General features: G+C 39.1%; 2 protein-coding genes across 4 annotated transcripts in view; one reads left to right on the top strand and one right to left on the bottom strand.

Moving 5' to 3' along the window:
* Positions 1–44: 44 nt before the first annotated feature.
* On the top strand, positions 45–1,680 carry LOC105021868 (vitelline membrane outer layer protein 1). Its single transcript, XM_010889843.3, has 4 exons — positions 45–287; positions 579–691; positions 1,005–1,311; positions 1,495–1,680. Exons 1-4 carry the CDS (start codon positions 60–62, stop codon positions 1,495–1,497), a joined length of 651 nt encoding a protein of 216 aa, XP_010888145.1. The 5' UTR covers positions 45–59; the 3' UTR covers positions 1,498–1,680.
* A 7,334-nt stretch (positions 1,681–9,014) lies between these two features.
* LOC105021869 (raftlin) overlaps positions 9,015–14,486 on the bottom strand; it is a 63,796-nt gene continuing 58,324 nt past the window's right edge. For all 3 annotated transcript variants that reach the window (XM_010889846.3, XM_010889847.3, XM_010889845.3), the window contains exons 9-10: positions 11,310–11,385; positions 9,015–10,620 (exon numbers count right to left, since the gene is read on the bottom strand). In XM_010889846.3, coding sequence (XP_010888148.2) covers positions 9,910–10,620; positions 11,310–11,385 — 787 coding nt within the window. In that variant the 3' untranslated portion in view covers positions 9,015–9,909. The remainder of the gene's footprint in view (positions 10,621–11,309; positions 11,386–14,486) is intronic.

The raw sequence follows: 14,486 nt of genomic DNA, 5'->3' as shown, positions 1-14,486 counted from the left end.
GAGGAAGGTTATAAGAGATCTTTTCTTGTCTTCCATCTCTCCTGTGGACTACTGTCAACATGGCTACCCTTCTGGTCTCTGCTTTGTCCGTCATGGCTGTGCTGGCCTTCGGGTCATGTTTGTCTGTCTTGCCTCATGAGAAACCCTATCTAGAGAGTGCTGGGATCCAATATATATCTAGGTCTTACACCTCCCTTCTCACCGTGCCAAATGGAGAACAATTTGGAAACTGGACCTGGCCAGAGATGTGTCCTGACAAGTTCTTTGCTGTTGGATTCATGCTCCGGGTAAGAAAGTGCTCAGTCACACATGTAAAAAAAAATAAAAAATCTATCAGTTTGCATTACATTTCTTTCAGTTTGAGTCAGTTCAGAGATTGAGTTTGATTCTTTTGTGGTAAAAATGGCAACTTTCTATAGCCCATTCTTTATCTCAGTTAGAATCTTACCCTTCATGGAATCCAAGTATTTGAGGTGTGAAGCTGTTCCCAAACATGATCAAACATTTATGTGATATTACAAAGAGAGATATTGTTTATTCGAGCTAATGCTTGCCTATGCCCATTAACCTTCTCTCAGGTTGAGTCTGAGCAGTACGGTCTGGACGACACTGCCTTGAATGGCATTCGCTTGATCTGCGCTAAGGGCGAGGATAGGAGCTTCTTATACACCATTGAGTCTCACGCTGGGTTGTAAGTGTACAGTACAATGCCTCCCATTCCCCAATGTAGATCCAAATGGACATGAAGCATTGACAATGTAGGTTCTTTGAATATAGTGGTTAAACTGGTTCATTGTGAATGACTGACTATTCCATATTTCTACTGATGCGTCCCTTCTCTCTGCCTGTCTCCCTCAAACTATTGGTAACATCTACTGTAAAACCTCACTCCAAAGAAGATTTTTTTTTTCCTGTGTCCTGTGCGACTGATGACATGTCAGATACTCACTCTGTTCTCCTTTACTCCGTTTTACTTCCATTTCCCCCCTCACTTCCTCCGACAGCTATGGTGACTGGTCAGAGCCCCAGTATTGCCCCAGGGGGGTGCTTACTTCCTTCCAGCTGCGCGTGGAGCCCTATCAGGGTATGTTTGGTGACGACACATCGGCCAATAACATCAGATTCCGCTGCAGCAGCAACCCCACCCTCACGGGCAACGGCCTGGGCTATGGCGAGTACGGTCTCTGGAGCGAGGCGTGTGCTGATGGGGGCATCTGCGGAATCGAGACCAAGGTGGAGGAATTCCAGTCCGGGCTGGACGACACTTCTCTCAACGACGTGCGCTTTCACTGCTGCGCAAAAACGCCACAGGTAAAAAGAGCAGGGTAATAACGTATATGTTGTAGGGTCAGAGAGGTTTGAGGCTGGCCTTGTAGACATGTTCATATTGTGATAGTTAGGGAGCGCTGTTATGTTGTTTTCAAATGATTGCATATTTGTTCTTTCGTTTATTTTGGCCATTCATTATATGTTTCTCATGTGTTACCCTCAAAGTGATCATCTCCCCTGGATCAGTCTCAACAAACCAGCCCCGACCGGCCCTGACATGTCAACTCATGGGCTCTCTCACTCAGAGCTGTGGTGCGTCCATTCCCATCTGCGCCCAATACCTGAGTTAAAACCTAATAAATCATCCAACCGGCTCTGGTAAAAATCTAATAAATCTTTCAACTTGCTCTATATAGCTCCTATGATCAATGAATCTTGAAATGAATGACATCTAGCACCTATTGAATATAAGCTACTAATATGAATGGAATGGGCTTTACATCACTCCACAATATGCACTGAAATCCTCATCAGCATGAGAACAGCATGTTTTCAGAGTGTCTCTAATTAATTAATAAAGTAAAAGCAAAGTCATAACCACGTTAGCGCACAAAATGGATTTGCTGACACACCCATTTCTCCTCCTCCTGGAATGGGAACTAATTAAGAAATGACAAGAGAGAGGTATTAATTAATTTACTGTTTAAGGTCCTGAAAGCGAGCGATAAGGCAGAGATTGACGTACACTGAGGTAATTGTGTTCATTTGTGTTGGAGTAAAAGAACCCTGCATGACTTTATCAAGCAGCACAGGAAGGTTTTTCACCAGATACTCAAACACAAGGTAATGGAAGCATACTTATACTGACCTATAATTCAGTGCTTTGGAGTTTCTCTTTCAAATGTGTGAACTTGTGGTGAACTCCTTTCTTGTCACTTTCAAAGTGCTCTTGTTGAAGGTTAGGAACTGGCTTTGTAGTACAGGACTTCATTAAGTCTGGGTTAAAGTGTGATAACAGGGAGTAATCAACAGTGGTTCCCACCTCCGGTCCACGAGTAACCCCAACAGCACACATTTGTCATAGCCCTGGCCAAGCATACGAATTCTGTGAATGAGAGCCTGATAATTACTTGACTAGTTGAATCAGCTGTGCTTGGCTGGGGCGAAAATAAAAATGTGTACTGTCGAGGTTACTCAAAGACTGGAGTTGGGAACCACTGGACTGGGTAATATTATGTAGTTATGCCGATACTTTAAAGGGGTCTTTTTTATAAAGCCATACCATGTTTTAATGCAGACACAAAAACATTTTCTACTCCTAGATTCTGGTAATGTAATTTTTTATTTCGTTTTTTTTAATTACGGATGATTTACTCTTATTTCAAAAAAGTATCATTAATATAAAACACATTTAACTAAGCTGTAAATCAAAGTTACTTTCTCCTTAAATAAGGTGGTATGGCTAATAATAACAAAATATATATAATTTATTTTGCTGAGTCATAAGCATCATCATAGACAGGCCTTGGATCCAACCAGATGAGTGTGTTACTTGCCTTATCACTAGATGGCAGTGTTATCTTAACATGTGAACTGACATGATCACTGGATGAATGCTGTCAGGACAAACCTAAATGAAAAGCAGTAAAACCTTTCAAATAAATAATATATAATGTAGATGAATGGAAATGATTAGCAAGTGATTTGTTGGTACAGACAAGTGATTTTTTTGGTACAGTTAATTAACTTGTGTGGACCTTGGGGCATTAGTTTATAAAATTAATTTTGGCATATCAAGTGTACAAATGTATACACATGCAAAGATCTAGGGTAATGTCAATTCCTCTTTTAATCAATTTATTAAACCTCTCCAGACATTCAGTTTGCCACATTCAGCAGTTTTATCCCAAACCCATCATTAGCTCAGTCCTTTGTGGTAAGCCCCATGGGCCAGAGTGCCTTAGGCACTCAAGTACTAGAACCGCAAGCTGGAACTGAGGATTTCTGACAGTTGCCCACCTTGTCCCATTGCTAATTTAAGAGCTATTAATGCTTTCTGTTGCGTACCAAATGGATACGATGTGGTTGTAGTGGAATAACCCCCATTATAATGACGCTGCCCTTCTCAGGGCTCCTAGCTCATGACAAATAGATTATTTCTGACCGTGAACCTCCACTAGAAATAGGCTGGCTTTCACAAGCATCAGTACTATGAGTTGTGGACACATGTGGCCCACAATGTTGTTTACAGCAACATAATGACTATACCTTTGATCAACTGTGACCCTGAAATGTAATATGTTTAAGCAGATTAATCAAAATGCTTGCCCACCAATAAAAACGAGTTTGTTCTCAAGCAAATTGGTTCAGAACCAAATATTTAGGGCCCTCTTATTGTGGAGTATTTGAGGAACTTAAGCTTTCAGACATTTCTCTTTACAATTCCAAGGCTCTTCACAAAGATACCTGAGCAAAAAAAAATATGTTTACAAATTTTCCAGTTTTTCTCACTGGCCTCAATGTCATGTGTAACCAGCAAATGTATTCCTTATCTACTGGTGCCTTTACTGTAATTAAGGTTATGCCGAAAATTTGAAGTTTGAATTAAAACTTTACAGTCAACTTGAAAATAAAAAGACCACGTATGAGGGAACTATGTAGACTTTGGTAATCAATTAATTTGAAGAATGACCCCAAAGGTAACAAAACACATTTATCTTTAATTCACCTAGAAAAACCCCCACCATAGGCGAACATTAATAGAAATCATTTTATAATATACAAATTGTACACGTCATAAACAGTAGGGATGTGGACATTTTCATAATAGCGAAGACAAAGAATACTTCAGCTTTTCCAAATACTGCAGTGCGTGATGGTACTCGACGATCAAAGATACTCGACATTCAAGATGGCAGTGGAGGTGATGAAAACAATAACATCAAAGATGAAACCTAACAATACATTTCCAGATATCACACGAGCAAGCTAAAGTGACAACACAAAGAGATTGCCATCCTACTGAATCATGTTTATGTCTTTTTGAATCTGTCAGTTTCACATCGTAGCACACAGGAAATGAACCCTTGAACACATTTTGTACAGCATAATCAAGAACAATTGCACCGCCACTGAAGGTTGAGCTTCAGACAACCATGGTTACATAAATACAGGAAATTGTATATTACCTTTTTTACATGAGTGTGTCGGAGGCTCTTGTCCTAGACCAGCCTGAGGTTTGTCTACGTTAGTCACAGGTCTCCTTCTTGTCACGGAAGGGTGAGTAAACAATGTTCAGCATCATTTAACTAATGAAATGCCAGATCCTTCTCTCCATATTGGTGTTTTTCAGTGTCTTGCGAAATTGAGTCTACCTACTCTCCACAAAGTCTATTAATGTCAAAGCAGAGCAAATGTACAATCACCATTCATCTCGTATGATGAAGGATGAGGGTGTGGAGTTCACAACCCCCAGGTAATAGGTTACTGTAGAAACGGATGCAGGACCTGGTGTTGTTTGACCCAGCTCAGTGGAGGTTACTGTTGTCCATGTAAATATATGTCCTACCAGAATACTGTAATTGTTAAACACACAATGATACAAAGAATGACTACCTGATTCTTCTTGGCAATGTTTTTCTGGACTTTCCTAAAAGAAAATGTACTTGAACAAGCATTTTGTTCTCAATTTACAATATACATACATATATATGTAGTATGTATATAAATATGGTATACATTTAAAACAATAAGGCACAAGGGGGTCTGGTATATGGCCACTATACCATGGCTAAGAACTGTTCTTAGGCACGATGCCTCATGGAGTGTCTGGACCAAGCGCTTAGTTGCGGTTTGTTAGCCAAATACCAATATCCCCAGACATGCCTTATTGCGATTATAAATGAGTCACCAATGCAATTAGAGAAGTAAAATGTTATGTGATGTCATACCTGTGGTATAAGAGCTTATATACCACGGCAATAAGCCAATCAGCATTCAGGATTTGAAGCACCTGGTTTATATATATGTTATTCATGCCAGTATGTTCTTTTATATATATATATATATATATATATATACACACGTGTGTGTGTATATATACACACGTGTGTGTGTATATATATATATATATATATATGTATATATATATATGTGTGTGTGTATATATATACTCACCTAAAGGATTATTAGGAACACCATACTAATACTGTGTTTGACCCCCTTTCGCCATTCTACGTGGCATTGATTCAACAAGGTGCTGAAAACATTCTTTAGAAATGTTGAAATAGCATATTGCAGTTGATGGAGATTTGTGGGATGCACATCCAGGGCACGAAGCTCCCGTTCCACCACATCCCAAAGATGCTCTATTGGGTTGAGATCTGGTGACTGTGGGGGCCATTTCAGTACAGTGAACTCATTGTCATGTTCAAGAAACCAATTTGAAATGATTCGAGCTTTGTGACATGGTGCATTATCCTGCTGGAAGTAGCCATCAGAGGATGGGTACATGGTGGTCATAAAGGGATGGACATGGTCAGAAACAATGCTCAGGTAGGCCGTGGCATTTAAACGATGCCCAATTGGCACTAAGGGGCCTAAAGTGTGTCAAGAAAACATCCCCCACACCATTACACCACCACCACCAGCCTGCACAGTGGTAACAAGGCATGATGGATCCATGTTCTGTTTACGCCAAATTCTGACTCTACCATCTGAATGTCTCAACAGAAATCGAGACTCATCAGACCAGGCAACATTCTTCCAGTCTTCAACTGTCCAGTGTTGGTGAGCTCGTGCAAATTGTAGCCCTTTTTCCTATTTGTAGTGGAGATGAGTGGTACCCGGTGGGGTCTTCTGCTGTTGTAGCCCATCTGCCTCAAGGTTGTGCATGTTGTGGCTTCACAAATGCTTTGCTGCATACCTCGTTTGTAACAAGTGGTTATTTCAGTCAAAGTTGCTCTTCTATCAGCTTGAATCAGTCGGCCCATTCTCCTCTGACCTCTAGCATCAACAAGACATTTTCACCCACAGGACTGCCGCATACATGGATGTTTATCCCTTTTCACACCATTCTTTGTAAACCCTAGAAATGGTTGTGCGTGAAAATCCCAGTAACTGAGCAGATTGTGAAATACTCAGACCGGCCTGTCTGGCACCAACAACCATGCCACGCTCAAAATTGCTTAAATCACCTTTCTTTCCCATTCTGACATTCAGTTTGGAGTTCAGGAGATTGTCTCGACCAGGACCACACCCCTAAGTGCATTGAAGCAACTGCCATGTGATTGGTTGATTAGATAATTGCATTAATGAGAAATTGAACAGGTGTTCCTAATAATCCTTTAGGTGAGTGTATATATGTATATATATAAAATATCATACTGGTATGAAAAACATAACCGATATAAAATCTTAATAAATGACATATTATAAAGCAATTTGTCTTAAATTTGGAAAGAAAGTTAATGTTTGAAATCTAAAGTAAAAAATACTTAATAAGAGCTCAATGGTACATCTTCATTACAATCTAAATATACATGAAAACAGGTTGCTGTCTCATATTCCACATCATTATTCAGTTAAAGGGGGCCTTTTAGATTGCCATTTCTTATTCATATTTGACCTAGTCTCACAATTACTACAACTGATAAGTAATTTATATTCTCTCTCTTGCTGTAACCCACAAGTCTAAATAAAATATTTGTCAAATACAATAAGTGGTTATTACAGCTCCTATTAGCCTAAAGGAAAGTGTCACTGGATAAAAAATAAAATACCACAAAGAAATAACATCACAAAATGAAAAATATCCTGACTTCAAATGAAAAACGTTATTTGACATGTGGGCAAACTCTTCTTTACTTGAACAAATTCCAACTTTGCAAAATCCATTCTTGTTCAACCCTCTTACCTTTTGGGTATTAATGATGACCTCACACCCAAAGGATCCAGCTTTATCAGATGAGGCCAGGAGGACAATATACAATAGGAAGTAACTAATTACAGTCAAAGCTTCAGAATGCACATTTAAGCTAGCGGTAGCATAAACCAGAACACTGAACCTGGCTTCAAATCAAAAACAGAAACTTCTCCTTAAAAATATCTTACCTTGCATTTAAATCAAAAACAAAGAATACTGACATTTCATAATACCTTCAAACCCAAATTTCTCATGAAACTTAGACATATAGGCTACAAACTGAGACCACTTTCATATCTGTTATTCGTCTGACAACTAAACGTGACGATTTAGGGCTGGTCGTTTCATGATAAGGCTATCCTGGTCACATTTTGGAATGATTATTTACAACCCCGTTTCCAAAAGTTGGGAATACAATGATGTGCAAATGATCTATTCCTGTGTTTAATTGAAAATAATATGAAGACAACATATCAAATGTTGAAACTGAGAAATTGTATTGTTTTTGGAAAAAGTTGGGACAGGGGCATGTTTACCACTGTGTTGCATAACCTCTTCTTTTAACAATACTCTGTAACCGTTTGGGAACTGAGGAGACCCATTGCTTTAGTTTTGAAAGTTTCTATTCTTGCTTGATATAAGATTTCAGCTGCTGAACAGTTTGGTTTCTCTTTTGTTGTATTTTTTGTCTCAAATTTGTATTTGTCCGACCACAGGACAGGTTTCCACTTCGTCTCAGTCCATCTTAAATGAGCTTGAGCCCAGAGAAGGCAGCAGAGTTTCCAGATCTTGTTGTATGTATGGTTTTTTCTTTGCATGGAAGGGTTTTACCTTGTATTTGTGGATGGATCGGTGTACTGTACTGTGTTCACAGACAATGGTTTTCGGAAGTGTTCCTGAGTCCATGCAGTGATGTCCATTGCAGAATCATGTCTGTTTTTAATGCAGTGCCATCAAGATCATGGCCATCCAATATTGGTTTTCGACCTTGTCCCTTGTGTACAGCGATTACTCCAGATTCTCTGATTCTTTTAATGATATTATGTACTGTAGATGATGAGACCCCCAAACTCTGCAATTTTACATTGAGTAACATTATTCTTAAATTGTTGCACAATTTGCCCGCACAGTTTTTCACAGTGGTGAACCCCTCTCCATCTTAACTTCTGAAAGAATCATCCTCTCTGGGACGCTCTTTATATACCCAATCGTGTTACTGACCTATTGCCAAATAACCTAATTAGTTGTTAGATGTTCCACCAGGTTTTCCTTTTAGCAATGCACTAAGTTTCCAGTCTTTTTATGCCCCTGTCCCAGCTTTTTTTAAACCTGTTGTTGGCATCAAATTCAAAGTGGGCATATATTTTTCAAGGAACAATTACATTTCTCAGTTACAACACTGAGAAAATGTAATGATTTGCACATAATTGCATTATGTTTTTCTTTACATTTTACACAGTGTCCCAACCTTTTGGGAAACGGGGTTGTACAATACATCTGCCATTGACCATTGAATATTTCAGATAAGTTGGTTAGAAAAGCATATCTATATTCAATTGTAAACACAACTTTCCACAGACTTCACTAAGTAAGGGCAGTAAAATGTAAAATCCATCTTTGTGGAAATAACCATTCAGATGAAGTGCTATTTGTTGTTTGACGAGGTGAGATTTTCTACTGTCAATAGCCACATAAGTGACCCTCATTATAAATGTATGACTTCTGACTGATACCCCACTGACAAAGTCCATTAGCCAGCTAATGACTGCTCCCCACAACATCGATGCTGCACCACTTTAAAATGGAAAGCAACATGACACCATGACAGAATACATTTTATTTTGTTACCGTCAGAAATTATGCTGTTAAGAGGGACCAGAAAGAATTAGGTGAAATATTAAAGTAAATGTCAATAGAAAATTACCAATCAAACATGGCTATTTCAAACAAGGCTATTGTTTTTTTTTATTTCTCCGTATATTTTTGTCTGTGAACATCTACTCATGGCCCTGCCCATAACTTTGCCTCCATACTGGCATAGCGTTTTTTTTATGACCAACGGGTGAAAATTCTTAATGATGTCAATTTTTTTTCCTAATATGGTTCTCAACTCACTTCAATTTTACTCAACCCACATCCCACACAATAAACCTTTTCCTAGCTTGGATATTGACACATTTGGAATGCAAGGTCAACCAATCATAGCTACCTAGAATCATAGTGATTACTAGCATCATGTGTCGTATTTCACAATGAGGACTAAAAGTAGACAAAGTTCCTTTCACTTTACATTGGATTGCCTGTCGCAACAATAGACACTAGATTTCCCACAGTGCATCTCATCTAAACCCACGCGGCACACCGTCATATAATACCCCAGTGAAACTGTAAGGGACAAGCAGGTAGGCTTGGTTAAAGTCTGTCATCAACTTCTTCATTATATCCAGTGACTTCAGTATAGACATTAGGTAACCTCCTCGACATTCTCAGTTACATATCTTCAGTGTGTGTAAGTATTAGTCTGAGGTTGTGTCCCCCTGTGGTAGAAATGTGTCCATTGATGTGTGCTGCAGAAGACAGTCTGTAATGACCTGATGGTGGGAGATCACAGCAACAGAGGGATATGTGAGTGGATGCCTCCTATCTCAGCTTAGGACATTTGGTGGGTACATGATGTATAGGTAGCTGTGATGGTTGCTGTGGTCTGAAGAGAAGGTTTACACATCCAACCTTTGGCTCTCTTCGGGGCATTGGTTGGTGAATTTAACCTGTCCATACTCCTTAATTGTGTTTTGTACCTCCTCTTGTGCTGCATATTCTTCCTGGTCAGTTGGGTCTTCTTGTACGGCCACATTATCGGTTCCTCCATCCTTTTCCCCTCCATTTGTGACTTGGTCAGTCTCAACTCCATTTTCCTTCACTTTCTCCTCTTCCCGTCTTGTGATTCCCACTTCCACCTCTGAGCACTTGGTAGATTCTGTCTCATCTAAGACTGCCACCCTATTTTCTCTGGCTTCCTTGGCCTCCCCCTCTTTATCTCTGTCCTGCTCTATCTCTGGCACTGCTTCTACTCCCTCATCCACTCTGACAGTCTTATCATCTGTTCCTGCAGCTCCATCTTTCTTCTCCCTGGTTCCAACCTCACTTCCTGACACATCCTCAACCTCTTTCTCTTCCTCTACCTCGCAAGGAGCCTCAACCTGTTTACACACAGTTTCTACCTCAGTTTCTGTCACTCTCTCCATTTTGTTCCCCTTATTATCCTTTATGTGTCTGCTCTCCTCTCCGACCACCGGTTCTCCGTCGTCAAGAATCTTGGGATCTTCCAGATCTTTCTCTGCAGCTGACGGCTTGTTTTTCTTCTTCTTGTTTTTTGGCGCGTCTTTAATCAAGTTCTTGTTGGACTTTTGACTTTTGAATATCAGTTTCTGAAAGACAGGGGGTTTGTGTTAAAATTGTTTCTAAATGCTTACTCTTTTGGCTGTGTTCAGGACTGAATGAAAGTTGAAAGATGATGTTAAAGCAAACAAGTGAAGAGCAAATAAATGGGGCAAACAAATCATTGAAGTGGGAAATGAAACTGTAGAAAGAAAGTAACTGGAGCTTTCAGAGCCACAGACCAGAAAAGGAAATGGAGTTAATACTTCCAAAAATATATGAGATTACTTCTATTGACATTTTCTAGATCAATAGTATGTTGAAATGAACCGCACACTCCATGCACACACATACTCTACTGAACAAATACACACACACATTATCTACATGTCATATCTACACGTCTTCATTTTCCATCAGTTAGGTTGCCAATGGTGACTTGAGCTTTAATTCATGTATCAGACAATATCAGCATAGATTTATTCCACAAAGGACCAATCTAGAACGTATCAGCTCTATGAAAGGTCATATGGAAAATACTTTGCCAACACACATTGCAGTACAACAGAATGGCTCGTATCTCAGCACTGTGCATATTTATCTATGTGAAAACAAAAACAATTGTGGTATGAGCTGGGTTGGCGAGAGGTGATGTTGGTTCCTCTGGCTGGTGTGAAAGCTGGGAGCCAAACTCACACGTGCCAAGAGAAACAACACTGAGGAATGTGAGGTCGTGTACCTTGGATTCCCTTCTCTTGCGGGGAAGGACAGGTCTCTGAAGAAATACGACCTGCTTTGTTGCCATACTTCCATCACTAGGGTGGAGGGAGAAAGAATCAGATGAAGGAGAGGAGAAGGTTAAGTTAAAGAGAGAGAGAGAGTGAGAGATTAAGATGCAGAGGGGGGAGAGAGAGTTATTATAATTGCATTTTTTGGGGAGGGAAACCAATGCCATTTTCTTATTCATTTGCTTTGAACCACACACTAATTCTTAGCAGAAACAGTATGTAAGCAATAATATTATTTCTTGTTTGTTTTGCTTTGGAGCTGCTTGATTCTCACAACAGTTTTTGTTTTTAATAGGCCAAAATCTGGTAACAAAATTGCCCTAAGTTATCTGTTCTTGCTATAGATTTAGTATAGCTTAAAATATTGTAACGGCTACTGATGTGTACAGTTGATCAAAATTAGTGTTGCACAGAAACAGGATGATTTATAATTGATTTGTATAGATAAAAAAACTATTGCACTGACTTTTAACATTACATTACGACCGTATTGGCCTGTATGGTTATCTAAAGTTTCTAGCTAATCACTGAAACTTGTTAACAAATGTAATAATTCTGGAATTAACCCTGCATTATTAAACAATTTGGTGTAAACAATAACTTGACAAGCTAGCTAAACCTTTTGGAAGAAAGCATGAAGTATTACTCTGTCCCGGCTGTCCCAGAGTCTAGACTGAAAACTAAAGGGAACCGGGCCTTTGCTGTATGGGCCCCTGGACTCTGGAACAGCCTACATTACCACAGAATGTCAGAGACACTACGTCAGTGCATTCTTTTAAATCTTATGTAAAAACACATTTTTATAACATGGCTTTTATGAATATATTATCATTGTGATTTTATGTTTTGTTTATTCTTTTTACTTCCTTAATTAAAAAGAAATATATATACATATTCTATTTTTATTGTATGTAAAGCACTTTGTGTCATTGTACTGGAAAAGCGCTATACAAATGAAGTCATTATTAGTAGTATACCATAGCAGTTTTGCTGGTGCATGGGCTGTAACTTCATATTGTTTCATGGGCAACTATATGAAGTTACAGTTGTACCTTCAACTGTAACGTCATATAGTTGAAGTTACAGTTAATTTTCAAGTTCCAAGAGCATAAACCATTTATTAGGTTGTGCTTTGTTTCTGAGAAACTCGAGCGATTGGTGCAGCCAAGTGGCAGGCTTCAGGCTTAGAATGCTAGAGGTATTAGTAGTAGTAATCATGGCTGTAATACTGACGAGGCATGTGTCACCTCCAACTGAGCCCACTGATTTTGTGAATATTTCAGCCTAAGCTATATTATTAAAAAGGAATGGCAACATGTGTCGAATTTTAAGAAATTACCAAGCTCTGAGTTATTCAGCTCTTAAATGTACTCTTGGCAAAATGTGTAGGAGAGAGGAATAGTCAACATGTCATAATCCCCACAAAACCAAAAATGGAATATTCTGAAAGCATCTGATTAAAGTCACCTTCTCCTGTAGATATTTAAAAATGTATCAAAATAGCATTGTATACACCTACAGACCTTAATTTTCTGCTAAAAATATTTTCTTGCAGAAAATACTGTGAACTTTAAAGAATTTTCGCTCCCTACCTAAAACAGGGCATACAGTTGTTTGCTTTGGAGTTGAGGGACACCATCAACAAAATTTGATTAGGGCCTTGAAAAGGCTGGAGCCGGCCCTGCTTTATCCTTTCTGGTTCACACAAGAAACGAAAAAGGAATTTGGAGGAATAATGAATGTAAACTTGAATATCTGCCTATGATTAGGCGAGAGCTCAGACTGAAAAAGAGAACATGTTCACTCGCTTCCCAAAACATGGCTGTCCTCACAAACTTCTCCAAAATAATCCCTGTCCATACACATTCATGAATAATCCACAGAAGTGGTTCTGATGACAGATTAATCCACAGAGAAGATCAGTGGGTTCCCTGTCTCTCTCCTGCTCTATCTCCTCTCCCTCCTTCCATTTAATTATTTTTCTCTAATAACCTATTCTCAGTTTCTCCGTACATCCAATGTGCATTTTCTGATATACTTTGGGGTATTTAATTATTGTAATGACAGCATATTAGGAAGGAGAGGCTAGTAAGACAGGTATATAGAGGGAAACAGAGTTGTCTGAGTCTGGCCTCGAACCCTGGTCACCAGGGAACACATGTAGTCCTGAGTCAAGATCTTAGACTGTTACACCACACTTCAACACATACATGTTTTTTTTACAGGCTATCGCCACATGTTCCATCAACTACACGTCTCAGTTCAATAATTGGTCTTTTAACCATTCTTGCTTTACACCTGCATGCTTTTTTTTCTTCCTGTGATGTCCCTCAACATCTCTCTCTCTCTCTCTCTCTCTCTCTCTCTCTCTCTCTGTCACTTCCTCTATAGGCATACAATACCTTAAAACTAATAAATGCACTCTGATAGGCACAGGTGAGGTGCTGCGTTGAGTTAAACTGCATCATTTAGTTGACGTATGTGGAATGACAGAACGTTTACGATGGGGTCACGACTGTATAGAGCAGGCAACAAATCATCCCCACAACTAATGGGCTTCATATCCAAATCAACCATTTCCAAACCCTTTGTTCATCCAACAACCTATTTTTCAGTCTGTCAGATTGCCAGACAGGTTCCCACAAAGCGGCAAACCCACCGTGTGTCCTCAAAAACGGCCCCCTGTCCATTCAAGTAGAAAGGAGTGGATATGTTGGAAAATGACAGGCCACTTGCTGCTACAGTAAAAACTGCATTTACAATGTTTTATTTTTTGTTACCTGTGGTTGTTCACCACAGCTTTAGATTATTCATGTTTTCTGAAGCATAATGTCAAGCATTGTTTGGAAGGCATTATGAAGCAATTACAACAAAAACAGTAAGGATGTCAACAGAAAACAGAAACACCAAACATAGTGTTACGTTCCATTAGAACTTTCTGTTAACTCTCATTATAAGAGTGTGTAGTACACATGAATGTATAATTATATACGTACCATGAATTAAGTTAGCATTATTTTAATCAGAACTATTGTATTCATGTATTATGTGTAAAAGGTTTCTGAGGAGAGGGCGTGTTTTATTTAGTGAATTATCCAGGAAGGGAGTTACGGTATCTTATGACCTTC

The sequence above is a fragment of the Esox lucius genome, chromosome 20, assembly GCF_011004845.1.
Source record: "Esox lucius isolate fEsoLuc1 chromosome 20, fEsoLuc1.pri, whole genome shotgun sequence".
Classification (NCBI taxonomy): Eukaryota; Metazoa; Chordata; class Actinopteri; order Esociformes; family Esocidae; genus Esox; species Esox lucius.
Note: the sequence above shows the minus strand (reverse complement) of the source record. Positions and strands in the feature narration are given on the sequence as shown.